Here is a 16,648-nt window from a genome sequence, read left to right on the forward strand (position 1 = left end):
GACACGCTCATTGTTGCATATGGACAAATATGTCCTTAGGCTTTACTCATAGTATTCATGGCGAAGGTTGAATCTTCTTCGTTAAATTGTTATATGGTTGGAATTGGGAAATGCTACATGTAGTAATTCTAAAATGTCTTGAATAATTTGATACTTGGCAATTGTTGTGCTCATGTTTAAGCTCTTGCATCATATACTTTGCACCTATTAATGAAGAAACACCTAGAGCTTGCTAAATTTGGTTTGCATATTTGGTCTCTCTAAAGTCTAGATAATTTCTAGTATTGAGTTTGAACAACAAGGAAGACGGTGTAGAGTCTTATAATGTTTACAATATGTCTTTTATGTGAGTTTTGCTGTACCGGTTCATCCTTGTGTTTGTTTCAAATAACCTTGCTAGCCTAAACCTTGTATCGAGAGGGAATACTTCTCATGCATCCAAAATTCTTGAGCCAACCACTATGCCATTTGTGTCCACCATACCTACCTACTACATGGTATTTCTCCGCCATTCCAAAGTAAATTGCTTGAGTGCTACCTTTAAAATTTCCATTCTCTACCTTTGCAATATATAGCTCACGGGACAAATAGCTTAAAAACTATTGCGGTATTGAATATGTACTTATGCACTTTATCTCTTATTAAGTTGCTTGTTGTGCGATAACCATCCTTCTGGGGACGCCATCAACTACTCTTTGTTGAATATCATGTGAGTTGCTATGCATGTCCGTCTTGTACGAAGTAAGGGAGATCTACCACTTTAATGGTTAGAGCATGCATATTGTTAGAGAAGAACATTGGGCCGCTAACTAAAGCCATGAATCATGGTGGAAGTTTCAGTTTTGGACATATATCCACAATCTCATATGAGAACACTAATTGTTGCTACATGCTTATGCATTAAAGAGGAGTCCATTATCTGTTGTCCATGTTGTCCCGGTATGGATGTCTAAGTTGAGAATAATCAAAAGCGAGAAATCCAAAATGCGAGCTTTCTCCTTAGACCTTTGTACGGGCGGCATGGAGGTACCCCTTTGTGACACTTGGTTAAAACATGTGTATTGCGATGATCCCGGTAGTCCAAGCTAATTAGGACAAGGGTGCGGGCACTATTAGTATACTATGCATGAGGCTTGCAACTTGTAAGATATAATTTACATGATACATATGCTTTATTACTACCGTTGACAAAATTGTTTCTTGTTTTCAAAATAAAAGCTCTAGCACAAATATAGCAATCGATGCTTTCCTCTGCGAAGGACCTTTCTTTTATTTTTATGTTGAGTCAGTTCACCTATCTCTCTCCACCTCAAGAAGCAAATACTTGTGTGAACTGTGCATTGATTCCTACATACTTGCATATTGCACTTGTTATATTACTCTATGTTGACAAATATCCATGAGATATACATGTTATAAGTTGAAAGCAACCGCTGAAACTTAATCTACCTTTGTGTTGTTTCAATACCTTTACTTTGATTTATTGCTTTATGACTTAACTCTTATGCAAGACTTATTGATTCTTGTCTTTAAGTACTATTTATGAAAAGTCTTTGCTTTATGATTCATTTGTTTACTCATGTCATTACCATTGTTTTGATCGCTGCATTCATTACATATGTTTACAATAGTATGATCAAGGTTATGATGGCATGTCACTCCAGAAATTATCTTTGTTATCGTTTACCTGCTCGGGACGAGCGAGAACTAAGCTGAGGGGATGCTGATACGTCTCCGACGTATCGATCATTTCTTATGTTCCATGCCACATTATTGATGATATCTACATGTTTTATACACATTATATGTCGTATTTATGCATTTTCCGGCACTAACCTATTAACGAGATGCCGAAGAGCCGATTCTTGTTTTTCTGCTGTTTTTGGTTTCAGAAATCCTACAAAGGAAATATTCTCGGAATTGAACGAAATCAACGCCCAGGGTCCTATTTTTGCACGAAGCTTCCAGAAGACCGAGGGGGAAAGGAAGTGGGGCCACGAGGCGCCGACACAACAGGGCGACGCGGCCCAGCCCATGGCCGCGCGGCCCTGGCGTGTGGGGCCCTCGTGTGGCCCCCCCGCGTTGCCCTTCCATCTACTTAAAGCCTTCGTCGTGAAACCCCCAGTACCGAGAGCCACGATACGGAAAACCTTACTGAGACGCCGCCGCCGCCAATCCCATCTCGGGGGATTCTGGAGATCACCTCCGGCACCCTGCCAGAGAGGGGAATCATCTCCTGGAGGACTCTTCACCGCCATGGTCGCTTCCGGAGTGATGAGTGAGTAGTTCACCCCTGGACTATGGGTCCATAGCGGTAGCTAGATGGTTGTCTTCTCCTCATGTGCTTCATTGTCGGATCTTGTGAGCTGCCTAACATGATCAAGATCATCTATCCGTAATTCTATATGTTGTGTTTGTCGGGATCCGATGGATAGAGAATACTATGTTATGTTGATTATCAATCTATTACCTATGTGTTGTTTATGATCTTGCATGCTCTCCGTTATTAGTAGAGGCTCTGGCCAAGTTTTTGCTCTAAACTCCAAGAGGGAGTATTTATGCTCGATAGTGGGTTCATGCCTCCATTAAATGCGGGACGATGTGACGAGAAAGTTCTAAGGTTGTGGATGTGCTTGTTGCCACTAGGGATAAAACATTGATGCTATGTCCGAGGATGTAGTTATTGATTACATTACGCACCATACTTAATGCAATTGTACTGTTGTTTTGCAACTTAATACTGGAAGGGGTTCGGATGATAACCTGAAGGTGGACTTTTTAGGCATAGATGCATGCTGGATAGCGGTCTATGTACTTTGTCGTAATGCCCAATTAAATATCACAATATTCATCATATCATGTATGTGCATTGTCATGCCCTCTCTATTTGTCAATTGCCTGTCGTAATTTGTTCACCCAACATGCTATTTATCTTATGGGAGAGACACCTCTAGTGAACTTGTGGACCCCGGTCCATTCTTTTACATCGAATACAATCTATTGCAATACTTGTTCTACTTGTTTTCTGCAAACAATCATCATCCACACTATACATCTAATCCTTTGTTACAGCAAGCCGGTGAGATTGACAACCTCATCTGTTTCGTTGGGGCAAAGTACTTTTGTTGTGTTGTGCAGGTTCCACGTTGGCGCCGGAATCCCTGGTGTTGCGCCGCACTACATCTCGCCGCCATCAACCTTCAACGTGCTTCTTGGCTCCTCCTGGTTCGATAAACCTTGGTTTCTTTCTGAGGGAAAACTTGCCGTTGTACGCATCACACCTTCCTCTTGGGGTTCCCAACGAACGCGTGCTGTACGCGTATCAGTGACTCTCGTCTATTTGTAAACTTTGTATCAATTAAAACTTGTGTAAAAAATTGACACCTGACACTATATGTATCTCGGGCTCTAAGTGATGTGATGATATAGTAATGTGTCTGTATAATTGATGTTTATATTATATATGTATAATTGCTACATAAAACATGTATTTGTACAACGGGCAGTACAAAAATCGCGCACCTATAAGTAATTTTGTGGCACACCTATTTATGTGGCGCATCGCATACTCATGCCCCACTAAACATAGTTTCTGTGGCTCATGGGCTGGTGCGCCACATAATTACCATTTTAGTGGCGCACTGCCCATGAGCCATAGAATACAATTTTTTGGTGCGCCACTGAAGAGTCTTTCCCTACTAGTGCTTTCTTGATCGGAGGAGGTCCTGCTGGCGCCGGTGCAACGCTTCCGGTCGCCGATCTTGGCGCGACGAACAGGTTCCGCACCAGCATTGCGCTAGAGTTCGCCGTCGCCACTGCGAGAGAAGCTGCGGCCGGCGGAATTTACTTATCGGTGTCCGCGACAGCGAAATCCGGCGGGAGAGGAGCGGAGCGGCCTGTCATCGCTAGTGAATCGTATGTGCGGGAGCGAGAGTGGGCAAAATCAGGAGCATGGGAGGGGAATGGGAATCGCGGTTGCCTTTCGTGCGCTCTCCTTCTCCTTTACCGCGCGTGGTGCCGCGTGCGCCAAATATGCAGCCTGCTGGGAAAAAATAGCCCGTCGCGTGTCTGCTGGAGCGATATATTTTGGCGCCAGCACTAAACTGTCGGTTTTTATCCCGCTGGCGTGTTTTAGCGCGTCTATTGGAGATGCTCTAAACCCGTCGATTGACGAATGGCACGAGTACTTATCAAGCCAAGCTAGCTGCGGGTTTACTCTTATTCGGAATAACTTCGAGGTTCACCTTCGGAGGTTTTGTTTGATTCAAAGGATTTAGAAAACACAACAATATGAAAAACACGCAAATAGTTTAAACATAAGACCTAAATCCAGCTTTAAATTAATAATGCCACCAACCGGCAGAACCAGAGTACAAATACATGCCACACATGAGCAGTACTAATACCTACCCATAGAACACACCCAAGAATGCTCCCCTATAGCCGAAGTGCAGGAAGACTAAAACCGAGAACAACAAGGCTAGCTAGATAACCATGAAGATCGAAGAGCTCAGGCTCGCATCCTCGCGTACAGCCTCATAACCTCGTCTAGAGCCGCGTCCAACAACACCCTGTTTGTCGTCTAACCAGAACCCTCCAGCTCTGCATGAAGATATACATTTTCAGAAAGGCATCAGCCGGGTTGGCAATCAGGGTTGCCTCAATAGCTAGTTTGTTCCTAATGTTCCAAAGCGTCCAGCATTGCGCTACAAAGGTAAAACAAGCTAATTTTCTAAGTGACCCCGAAATACCATGGACGATGGCGATGAACTCCCGAGCCTCTACCGGATTCCAATAACAAGATAGGAGCTCCCTAGCTCCCACCCACATGAGTTTTGCCAAGGGGAATCTGAAGAAGATGTGATCACAGTCCTCCCTACACAGGGCACACCTCCCATCACTTGGTCCATTCCTCTTAATCAGCTGCTCGCCGGAAGGCAACCTTCAAAAGTATTGTGACCTCATGGAATACACACTCGAGGCATCCAGCGCCCAAGCCACCTCATCTGGTCCCTCCGAATGTGGTGACAAGTCCAAAATCCGGCACAAACTTTCCCATTCTACAACCTGGGTTATACCAAAGGCTCATCGAAAATGAATGTGCTAGGCGTTAGCACGCCTCTCACCCCCGCTACCGTTGCGAACTGGTTATCACAACAAGCAAAGAGTCGAGGGAAAAGGGAGTGATGTGGCCCCTTGCCGGTCCACTAGTCCAGCCAGAAATAGGTTCTCCTGGCATCGTGGACATGCTGACCAGCTCCCTGCTTGAAGTACCATTTGATCTTGTTTATGACATTCAGAGCCCTTAGTGGGAACTGCCGGGGGAGAACATGTTGTTATTGCCTAAATATTTTGCTCATCACCCGCCGACGAACACACCATGGGAGAGCTCACCAAGGAAGCCATGGATGGCGAGGTGCCCAATTTTCGCCATAGTTGGACAAGACAAACCGTGCGACTGGATTGGGCAGGGGTCCACTTGATCTAGCTCGTATAGACCTCCGGCGTGGCAGATTCATAGGAGGAGAGCTCGAATCAGCTATCGGTGTTCCTTCATGGTGATGACAAAGAAGGTCACTGATATGATGTCACATGTGGTGTTACGTTTCGCTACATTTGTGCATATTTTTGGCGTGTTAGTCGATATGGACAAAGTGCTACAATGAGTTTTTACGGACGCTACAAAGAGATTTGCACTAATGTTACATACATGTTTCTATATTGTTCTTATGTTAGGAAATAATGTTGAACGTATTGCAGAGAAATGTTGTAAAATGATGTCGCATTTTATAAAATGTTATGTGCGCAGAGAAAATGTACGTTGTTACATTTGGAATTATTTTGCATCATTGGGGAAATGTTTTGCACCATAATTTTGCGACTTTGACAGATTAGAGAAAATTCTGGAGATCAATGTTACATACTCTCAAAAAAATTATTAATACATACGAACCGTTTTTGTTACATGATTCGACGCACGGGGTTTTTTCAGTTGCCCATATCGAAATGGCTCCAGGAACGGCGGATGATTTGACTCTTTGGCGCGGTACGTAGACATGGATCGTACGATCCATCCAACTGCATGCATCATGCACGCCTAGTACATAGGCGCGGAGTTGGAATTGACGGCCTCCACCATGCCGGCGTTGATCTGGAACGCCCTGGCCAGCACATCGGTGGGCATCGACGGCGACACCCTTGACAGTGACACGGCGACGGACTGAATACCAGGAAGCTGGCTGTTGAACGCCGAGATCGCCATGGCTGGTGTGCCGCCGTTGTTCCGCTGGAAGTGGACGAGGCCGTGAGGGAAGACGAAGAGCTCGCCCTTGCAGACAGTCCGGGTGAAGAGATTGCCGGCGGTGGTGACGAAGCCCACAGTGAGGGAGCCCTCGACCATGAAGATGATCTCGGTGGCTCGAGGGTGAGTGTGTGGCGGGTTCACGCCCCAAGGCGCGTAGTCAACGCGAGAAATGGACATGCCTAGGGTGTTGAGTCCTGGGAGCTTGTCCACGTTCACCGCCGTCACCGCAGAACCGACCGGATTGCCGGTGTTGCCTGGGAGGGATAACACGTCGGAGAAGAAGTCGTTCGCCATCACATTCTCCGGCCTCTTGCACGGGAAACCGTTCACACGCAGTGCTGCACCGGTAACATTCTCTGATCATGCACGATCTATATATACATGTATCCATTGCGAGACGAGTATTCACAGAAGATCGTCACACTTACGGCCTTCGAGGGACTTGTATTCGGCGACGCAGAAGTCCTGGAGCATTTCAGGGTCGCCAGCGAGCAATGGCGCGGCGAGAGCCAGGAGGGCTGTGCAGGCGGAGAGGAGGACAGCGAGAAGATTGGCCATGATTTCTAGTTAATCAGGTTTGGTATTTGGAGTTTCTTTTGCTACGTGAGCAAGTTGTGGGTGGCTAATAAGGGTCTTAGGAACATCGGTTTGATGAAGAGGAAAGTTTGGGAGGCGGTATTTATAAACGGAAATGCTGAACGTACGGACTGTTTCTACGGAAAGAAACTTACGGGATTAGGTGGAAGAGGTTGGTTGGTGCAAATCTAATCTCCTCCCGTGATTCAAGGGGCTGCAATTGCTTTGATTTGCTACACGTCATTCCGTAAGGGGATTTTGTAACTTGATTTATAAATGGCGACGTGATCCGGTTAAACCAATTAGGTGCAAGAGGAAAATGTACCGTCAGCTTGATCGATTGGGTTGTTAGAGCTAGCTAGCTACTCCGTAAGAACTGTTTTTTAGTGGTACTCCGTAGCTAGTTGGCCTAATGTCCGTAAGAGGCGCGACAGTCCTGTATTTTTAGAGGTACTCCGTAGCGTCAGCGATCAGTGTCGCTTCACGTTAAGCATCGGACCAAATCGTTATCGTATTATCCAAGCAAACTAGCTAGCACGTACGCATACAACTGTACATCTGAGTACTTTGTCAGTAAATTAATGACACAAAATTGACTGTTCTAATGACATGTCAGTATATCTGCATTTCCCTTTTGTTTACATAATGTGACTTGCACGCTATAATGTGTACTTTTCGTACGGAAATCTCACGTAAACGCGAACTAAGTAAGAGACCTATGGCAGCCGGTTCATGACTACCGAGCCAAGGTATGGTTTCTCATAGGAAAACGCTTCAAAACAGGCGGAGGCTCGGCGTCTTCCAACCTCCGGCTCGTGCGCTTGCCGCGTGTCCACGTTACCTGTTCGGTTGGCATCTTCCTTTTCCTTTTCTTCTTCCCTGCGTGAAAATCTCCATCCCTAAATCCCGGCGCTGCTGTTCCAAAAAAAAAGCATAGAAATCCGGCCGCCGTGGCCTCGGTGATGGGCTGCCGCCGCCGCATACCCATGGCTACCCCCGTCGCCGCGCGCCATGGCTGCGCCAACCTACGTAGTCCGCTATCGTGCGCCATGGCTCCTTGCCACCGGGGGCCCAACCTCGAAGTCCTCCGCCGGGCCTCAACCTCGAGGGGTCGATGCCGACCTCCTCCGCGCCGCCGTGTGCCCCGAGCAAGTTGCTGCCGACCTCCACTGCGCGGGCCACCACCGACCTGGAGGTCCACGCCCCCTGCGGCACCTCCTCCGCCCTGCTCAACCGCGAGGCGGGTGCAGTCACCGGCGTGCAGCTCGCCCGCGAGGATGCAATCTCGAGGGAACCTGGTCGAGACTGGGGGTGCTACCTCCGGCCACCATGCCTCCACCTCGACCTGGTTCGCGCGGGGCCGCCAAACACCACGATCGCAGTCCCACCGGCAGCCATCCAGGTGCTCTTGCGGGATGCCAAGCGCGGTTTCATGGGGTCTGGCCATGGCTGCTGTGACGATGACACCATTTTGCGAGCGTCATGGGGCCGCAAATGATTGCTAGTAGTGCTACCAATGGCGATCGTCGGTGCTGCAAATGGCGCATGCGCTACCGGCGGCGACGAACTGTGCTACAAATGGTGGCTGCGTGTGCTACCAACAACGGCGGGCGGTGCTACAAACAGCGGTTGTCGGTGCTGCAAGGAATAAGTGTTGGTGCCGCCATTGGCAGGCAGACGAACTGTGCTGCAAAGGTTGTCGGGTGGAGCTGCAAAGACCATGGGATGGAGCTGCAAATCATGCATGGTTAATCTACATGTCGAGTCTACGAGTGCTACCAGTGAAGAACGCGGGTGCTACCATCGGTCAACGCCAGTGCTCCAATAAGCAAGCGGCAGTGCTGCAAAGACCTCGCCGGAGATCGTAGAAAAAAATGATACAATGATGCTACAATAGCATAACTATGTGGCTCTTCCAGCTGTGGACGTAGTTTGCTTCCAGCGGTGGGAAGAGGTGCTGCCATCGGTGGACATTGATGTCGTCGACCAGTAGTGCTACCATTGTTGGGTGAAGATGCTACAAGTCAAGTTCGTCGATGCTTTCATTGGCGATGGGAGATGCTGCGACGAGGCGCCAGTGTGGCCAAGGAAGAGCGGTGCTGCTACCATTGTTGGACGGAGGTGCTACTAATGTATGGCGTAGATGCTACCATCGGCAGTGGGAGATGTTTCAAGGAGATTGGCGGTGCTGCAACAAGCGGTGATGGTGCTGCCGGTCGGGTGGCTGTGCTACCGGTGGTGCTGCCATAGGTGGGCGCTAGTGCTACCGTTGGCGAGGGTGTTACTGCATGGAGGGGCGTCAGTGTTGCAAGGAGAGGTGGCGGTGCTGCTGCCGGCGAGTCCTCGCCGGAATTCTTCGGCGACCGTGCGGTGGTGAGGTGTTGCGGCATCTCTGCCTGGGATTTGGTTTTCGTTTTCTTTCTTCTGACGATGGACGGGGGAGCTTCTATGGGTGAAGACGATGCCGCAAGCAACGTTGAGTAGTGCTTCTGGGGACCTTGGGTGGTGCTACCACTGGTTAGGGCTGGTGCTACGAGCCAAGGTCGACGTTGCCGCTAAGGGCAACGACAATGCTACCACATCTGACCTGTGTTGCTACCATCTTGTGGCGGAGGTGCTGCAAAGGACAAACGATAATGCAGCCAACAACCCACGACGATGCTACCAACGATCGAGTAACGGTGCCGGCCCGGAGTTGGGATGCTGCCGGTGGTGCACGGACGACTAGTATTTTCACTATGATAAATCTTTTGCTACAAATGTTTTGTCGTTCTGCTATTTAGTACATTTTTGTTGCTACAAGGACTCCGACGAGGTCTACTTTTATTTACTTCTAGATGAACCGTTTTTTGCTTCAATGAAGCAAAAGAGGGACTTTTTTTGTTGCGACGAAACAAACTCTGGAAAGTCGTCGCAGCTCTCCTTCTATTTTAGCCGAACCGTTTTTTGCTTCAATGAAGCAAAAGCGGGACTTTTTTTATTGCGACGAAACAAAGTCTGGAAAGTCGTCGCAGCTCTCCTTCTATTTTAGCCGAACCGTTTTTTGCTTCAATGAAGCAAAAGCGGGACTTTTTTTATTGCGACGAAACAAAGTCTGGAAAGTCGTCGCAGCTCTCCTTCTATTTTAGCCGAACCGTTTTTTGCTTCAATGAAGCAAAAGCGGGAGTTTTTTTGTTTCAATGAAGCAAAAGTGGGATTTTGAGGCAAAACTGAACACAGAAGTTGATCTAACGGCTCAAATCGGTTTGATCCAATGGTGAGGGACCCGGAGGCTGGTGGGTTTGCAGCCTCCGGAGGATCCTCAGCGCTGTCCTTTCTCATATTATAGTTGTTTTTAGGACCACCAAGCACATCAATGCATATATACATCGTGACTATTAAGGTTAGTCTTGAGAGTTAGAGGGAGCAGTGTGCATACATTTCCATGTCCGGCCGGGGTTGAAGCTCTTTGCTTTAGGTAGATTTCTCATCACACAAAAGAAAGAATAAATGAATTTTTGTTTTGTCCACTACTATTAAAATTATTTTATTAAAGTATAGAGTACCCTTGCGTATTATTCAACACGATCATGAAACAATTAAGAAGAGTAGCAATGCAAATGATTCAAGTGTAAACACCTATGGTAAACACTCCACATACTCTAGTAGAGTCGGATCTTATTCGGGGACGGAAAACGTTTCGTCCTGCCCGCTCCCGCTAGCGGCAGGGCGAAACGGTAGCTAAGCGCCGCTGACCCCGTCCTCCACCCCCACCCTCCTCCCTCGCTGGCGCCGATGGATGTCGGGCAAAGCCCCAGGGCGCTGGCGGCGGCGAGGCCTCTTCTTTGCCCTCGTGCTGCGGTGGCGGCGCGGGCCGATGCAGTCGCTGGGGGGGGGGTGCTGGTCAGGGGGTGCGGCGGTGCGGTTGCTCAATGGCGGTGTTGAGGCTCCATGTACAAGGCGTGCCCGCGGTGGTGGCGGCGCTCCACTGTGGCTGGCGGCAGGCGACGCGCGCAGGTGCCCTGCTCGGACTGAGGCATGCCGATCCTGATCTGTCACGGGGTGAGCGCGGCCATGCGGCGATGCGGCGTTGCCGGGCTAGGATCCTGGAGGGCAGGGTAGTGCAGCCGTCTCCACCGTGAGCTGGGCCAGGGCAGGGGCCCTAGGCCCTGCTTCTTGTCCTTCTGCCTCCGCCCCAGATCCATGGCGTGGGCAGCCATGGGGGTTGCTCGATGCCGATCTGGAAGGGGATACCTTCTCCGGTGTCTATCCGGTCTCCGGGGACCTCAAGGCGGTGACTTCTGGTGCTGCTTCTTAGTTTGTTGGTGCGCTCTGCTTGGCTCCTAGGGCGGCGGCTCTGGACGGTGGGTGGCCACGTCGATCGGAAGGCGGGTGGAGCTCGTTGGTGTTGGTCGGTCTCCTTGGCCATGTGGAAGGCAAGGAGTCGGCAGAAGTCTTGCTGCGGCGTAGTGGTGCTCCGGCGCTCTGTGCATCTGTCATGTTGGCGTCCCCACTGCTCTTCCTCTGTGCGCCAGATCTGGCTCAGATAGTCCTCGAACTACCCGTTCCGCATCCGTGTCAATGTTGGTTCTGCGCTTCGGGCGAGGTTGGAGGCGCAATCCAGCAAGTCCTGGTGGGCCGACACCCTCGAGCCTGGTTGAGGAGAGAAGGGTCCCTCCTCCGGCAGAAGTTTAGCGTGGTGGTCTTCGAGCCGACTCTTCATCCCTTTGGCTTTGGTGCTTCTCCTCGTCGCTTGATCTCTGTCTCCTTCCATCCGCGGCAGTTCTTGGTGGCTTGTCCAAGGTGGTCTTTTGATGGCGCTCCTTGGTGGAGTTCGGCTCTGCGTGCCTCTTTGTAGTTTCCTACACAACACAGGTTGCACCATCTAGGGACGCAGGTTAATTACTGCAGGTGCACTCCAGGACTTGGTGTTGTGTCTTCGGACTTGCTTGCGGCATTCGGTGCAGATGCTCTCAGTGACGAAGAAGAAAAGGACGAGGGAGAGCTGGCGGCGGCGCGAGGGGAAAGGAGTGGAGGACTAGGGTTTGCTGCGCCTGGCATGGGGATAAAAAGGAGACGTGAGCAGGTGGGAGGAGGTGGTGACGTGGTGACGGCAGCAGCACGAGAGGCTCGTGCTCTCCGTGCGGTCGCTGTCGAGGATGAGAAAGGGAAAAAGGAGAGACTGAAGCGGTACAGGAACGTGGGCTGGGCTTGGGCCACGGAAAGAGAGGGAAGGTGGGCTGCCGGGGAGGAAAAACTGGGCCGCTCGGTTACAGGAAAACCAGAGAGAGGCCTGGGTAGATTTTGGTTTTGTTTTTATTTAAACTCTTTCTCCTTTCCTTTAAAACTATTTGCACACTGATTTTGAAACCATTCAAACAGAGATTTGAATTTGAATACAGAGATGGAAAGAGAGATAAAATAAGAGACAAAGAGTTATAGCAAAAGCAAAATAGTTTTGTGTTAGGGTTTTGCTAAATGAAAAGATATAGAGGAGGTTTATTTTATAAATCATATGAGAGGGGAAAACGAAATAGCTAGGGTTTACAAGATAATTTTATTTTGTTGAAAACATGTATATGATGCATGCATGATGCCATGATGATGCACAAAAGAAAAAGAACAAACAGTTATCTATTAGGGGTACTACCCGGGGTCGTTACAGCACCTCAGCAATTTTTTATTTACTATGGGTACAGTTTTTTATTGCAAATGCTTCATAGAATGCTCACTATGGCTTAGCTGTAAATTTCCACCAAGAATGATGCATGGCTTAGATTAGCGGTCCAGGAGTTTCCCTAACTCATATACAAACTCCATGGACTTATAAGTTTCCATTTTATTTCGCACCGCTAGGCATACATAAACAAAAGAACATGACATCAACTAAATATAAGTGCATTGTCGAAAGTCCCCATGAAAACATGGTTCTACTAACTTCCAACTCGCAATTTGCAAACATATAAACTTTATAAGATAGGCACAATGATCAAATTTATTAAGTACACGAAAGTAAATGTGCCATCAAGTTCGTGAGAGCTTTACTGACTAATTTTCTCATGCCAAAATTTAATTTGGAAGATAAAAACATGATGAATTACTTGGAATAGCAACAATGCCACTAGGTAGATATGGTGGACACATTTGGCAAACTTTGTTTCATGGTGGTTGGATGCACGAGTAGAAATCATACTCAGCTCAGGCGAAGGCTAGCAAAAGACTGGTAGCGACCAACTAAGAGAGAAATAATAGCCATAATCATGCATAGCGACAAAACATTATCAATCAAAGCATAAACTGATATTACAAGTCAAAAATTAAATGATCATAGCGGCTTTAGTTGACTGGTTATAGTCATAACATGGTGTAAAGCCAATAAAGCATCAAATGAGAATACCACAATACTATGCTTTTATTATAGAAACAACACATGATTCTTTCAATGACACATTATGCACTCTCAGCTATTTGAAACAAGTCATGCTACAACAATAAATACTAAGCATATGAAAATAGTAACATCCAACATGACATGCCAAAGTTTATGCCACAGTCTAGACAAGCTTCCTTTTGCATCACTATAGTCATGAAATATTTTACTTGTATCCAACACCAATCAACTTATTTGAAATAACTCTCGGAGATGAAATTCATTTTGGACCATAGAGCTAATCATACATAAATAAAGAATACTAACGTGCTCTGAACAAAATTCATGTGAAATAACAAGAGCTAAACGCAGTACCAGAAAACTAGAACACTCGCAGAACAATAACAGCGAAAACTAGAGCGTTCTATGCAATTAAAAAGGGGCGGGTCTTTCTCCAAAACAAAAGTGCCGGGATCCAACATATGCTACAGCAAACAAAACAAAACAAAACAAAAACAAAAATAAAGACGCTCCAAGAACAACACATAGCGTATGAAGCAATAAAAATATAGTGCATAGAGATATGACATGTTGCTTTGTTGATGAAGAGGGGAAGCCTTGGGCATCCCCAAACTTGGACGCTTGTACTTTTGAATATGTCTTAGGGTGCAGGGGCATCTCCAAACTTGAGCTTTTGTCCATTCTTCATCTCATCACATCATTCTTCTTTCCAACACTTGAAAACTTCCTTCATACAAAAACAACACATAATTCTTCATTAGTAGCATTAGTACAATCAAAATAAACAAATCCACTTGTGTTCAGTACCAACATATATCAAACATCTATTAAAGAATAAGCTACTGTAGCAACCTTTCAAAAATCTCTTTAATCAAAAGAACTAAAAAAGAAAGAGATTTAAGAGGCAAGTGCAAATAGTACATAAATCTGTCAAAACAGAACGACAGGTATTTAAAAAAAAATCCTATGTTGCTTATCTCGAAAATTAGACAACTAACGAAAGTTAGATAATAATCGGAGGCATATGCATAAAAATGACAGAGAAAATTACGCTCTGGCTATTTTTACGAATTTTTATGGTAACAGCACAAAATCTGTTTTCAGAACAGCAAATTCCCCAAACATTACTTTCTTCCTATTAGAGGCTATTCTTGGCACAAAAACGAAATAAAAATGATAAGGAGAGGTCATTACAGTAGAGGTCGGCGAGGCGGATAGGGGCCAAACCCCATCCGCTCCTCCGCCTCTCCGCCTGCCGCCGACGAGCAATCGCTGCTCCTCCGGCGAGCAATCGGCGTGGTAGAACGCAGATCCACAGTCCCCTCCTCCCGCCGGCGACGATGGTGGCAGGGCGCGGGTGCGGGGTCGGCCAGGTGGGCCACGACGGACGCTCCACCGAGCGCGGTGGGAGCTCCTCTGCTCCTCCCGCCGGCGAGAAGATGAAGGCGGACAAGGTAAAGTCCGACGCGGCGCGCATCCGCGGTAGCTACCGCTACCGCAACTATGGCCCGCCCGCCTTCGCCAAGTGCGAGTCGGAGCGGTAACGACGCGGATGCGCCGCGGCGCATCCGCGGCCTCGTCTTCCTCGGCGTTGAGCTCCCGCCATCGCACGTCGACGGCGCTGGTGGTGAAGATGGAGGAGGTCGAGCCGGAGCTGGAGCCATCGCGCGTCTCCCACTTCGCCGAGGGCGACTACCTCGACGACGACCAGTTCAAGAAGCTCCTCCCGCAGCTCGGCGTCGACGCGGTCCTCGCGCCGGGCGACTTCGTCATGGAGCGGGAGCTCGACACCGTCGTCGGCCTCGTCGAGCGCTCCAGCCAGCAGGACGCGGACAAGGCCAAGGAATGGCGGTGCATCCGCGTCGAGCAGGACCGCGTGTTGGTCGGCCTCATCAGCAACAAGGAGTGAGCCGACGCGGATCCGCCACGGCAAAGGGCTCTGGTGGGCCGTTTTTGCTCCAATGTACTGCAGTGGCGGATTTAGGATGAACTTATCTACTTTTGATGTAATGTAGTGCTGCAATGCAGCTGAATTAGGATGAACTGCAAGCTTCTGAAATGCAAGCATCGAACCGTTCTTCTTTTGCGCGCGTTTTTTTTAATTATGCAGTTTCATATGCCGTATCTGATCTGTCTATGTGCTTTTCGAACCCCAAATTCGCGTTGGGATGCCCTGGATTGGATTTGGGGTTTGGAATTTGCGTATCGTTAGAGATGCTCTAAAATTATCTTTTCCCCACGGACACTATTTTAAAGATGCACTTGAATATATATTGGACATTTTTAAAAGATGTTTGTACAAAAAGATCCCTTAAAATCAACGGTGATATAGGCGGTGGAGTTCAGTACTGTTTCAGTTGAGGATCGCACAATTGACGCGTCGGACCCTTTTACGTAGAACTTGATATACGTACGTTTGCCTAAAATATATAGTCCTTTCAAACGTAGCACATGTGGATTCCTGCAAATTTAAGTAAGACGCGTGCATACTACATACGCGAGACGTCCTTCGAATCGATAGACCGATCACGCACCGATCAGGCATAACAATGGCGTGCGAAAACCAGGAGGTGGCGCAGTTGCCCGACGATGTCGTCATGGAAATTCTTTCGTACCTGCCGGCCAAGTCGATCGGCCGCTTCCGCAGCGTGTCGAGTTCCTGGGACGCCCAGCTATTGTCGCCGTCCTTCGTCGAGCTCCACCGCCGGCGTGCCAACAATCCAGGCGGACAGCCCAAGCTCTTCTTCAGCCCCACCGAGGAACCCTCCGACGAGTGCTACTTCTATTCCTGGCAGCCCGGCGGTGGTCCGGTCAAGAAGCTCATGGAAAACGAGCTCTGGTTCCCTGCTCCTGTCACCAAGCCTCTGCACGGCCTCGTCCTCATCCGATCCTATGGGGCGGATGGGGGCTACGACGTGTGCAACCCTTCCACCGGCGAATTCATGCATATCCAGGACACCAGGTTGCCGTTCAAGACGATTCTGCGGCACTCGACGCAGACGCAACCCGGACCACCGTCCTACATCCATGTAGCGTACGGCCTCGGTTACTGCTCGGTGAAGGACGAGTACAAGGTGGTACGTCTATTCAGCGACGCCAACGAGATAGCCCCAAGGTGCGAGGTATTAGTCCTCCGAGCACCGGCGTATTGGAGGCCCACAGTGCAGCAGCCTCCCGTGTGCATCGTGGAGGAGCATAACCCTGCCGTGTTCTTGAACGGGTACCTGCACTTCCTCCCCAAAGACGGCACAATCCTCACCTTGAATGTCAGCGACGAGACTTTCGGTTCGCTGCCACCGCCGCCGCCCTACCTGGACCATGAGAATCCGGTCGTCAGAATGACGGAGCTAGACGGGTGTTTATGTCTCTGCCGTGAGAAGACCGACGAAGGCCCATAC

General features: G+C 48.6%; 1 protein-coding gene across 1 annotated transcript; it reads right to left on the bottom strand.

Annotated features, from left to right (window-relative positions):
• Positions 1–6,097: 6,097 nt before the first annotated feature.
• On the bottom strand, positions 6,098–6,862 carry LOC124662326 (germin-like protein 1-3). Its single transcript, XM_047200176.1, has 2 exons — positions 6,733–6,862; positions 6,098–6,642 (listed from the first exon to the last, which is right to left on the bottom strand). Exons 1-2 carry the CDS (start codon positions 6,860–6,862, stop codon positions 6,098–6,100), a joined length of 675 nt encoding a protein of 224 aa, XP_047056132.1.
• Positions 6,863–16,648: the final 9,786 nt, after the last annotated feature.

This window comes from Lolium rigidum, chromosome 6 (genome assembly GCF_022539505.1).
Source record: "Lolium rigidum isolate FL_2022 chromosome 6, APGP_CSIRO_Lrig_0.1, whole genome shotgun sequence".
Classification (NCBI taxonomy): domain Eukaryota; kingdom Viridiplantae; phylum Streptophyta; class Magnoliopsida; order Poales; family Poaceae; genus Lolium; species Lolium rigidum.

Excerpts from the sequence above, each read along its gene's own strand:
- LOC124662326 (XM_047200176.1), bottom strand. The coding sequence starts at position 6,862 with ATGGCCAATCTTCTCGCTGTCCTCCTCTCCGCCTGCACAGCCCTCCTG. Across the intron at positions 6,643-6,732 it reads ATACAAGTCCCTCGAAGGCC|CACTGCGTGTGAACGGTTTC; the intron begins GTAAGTGTGACG and ends TTACCGGTGCAG.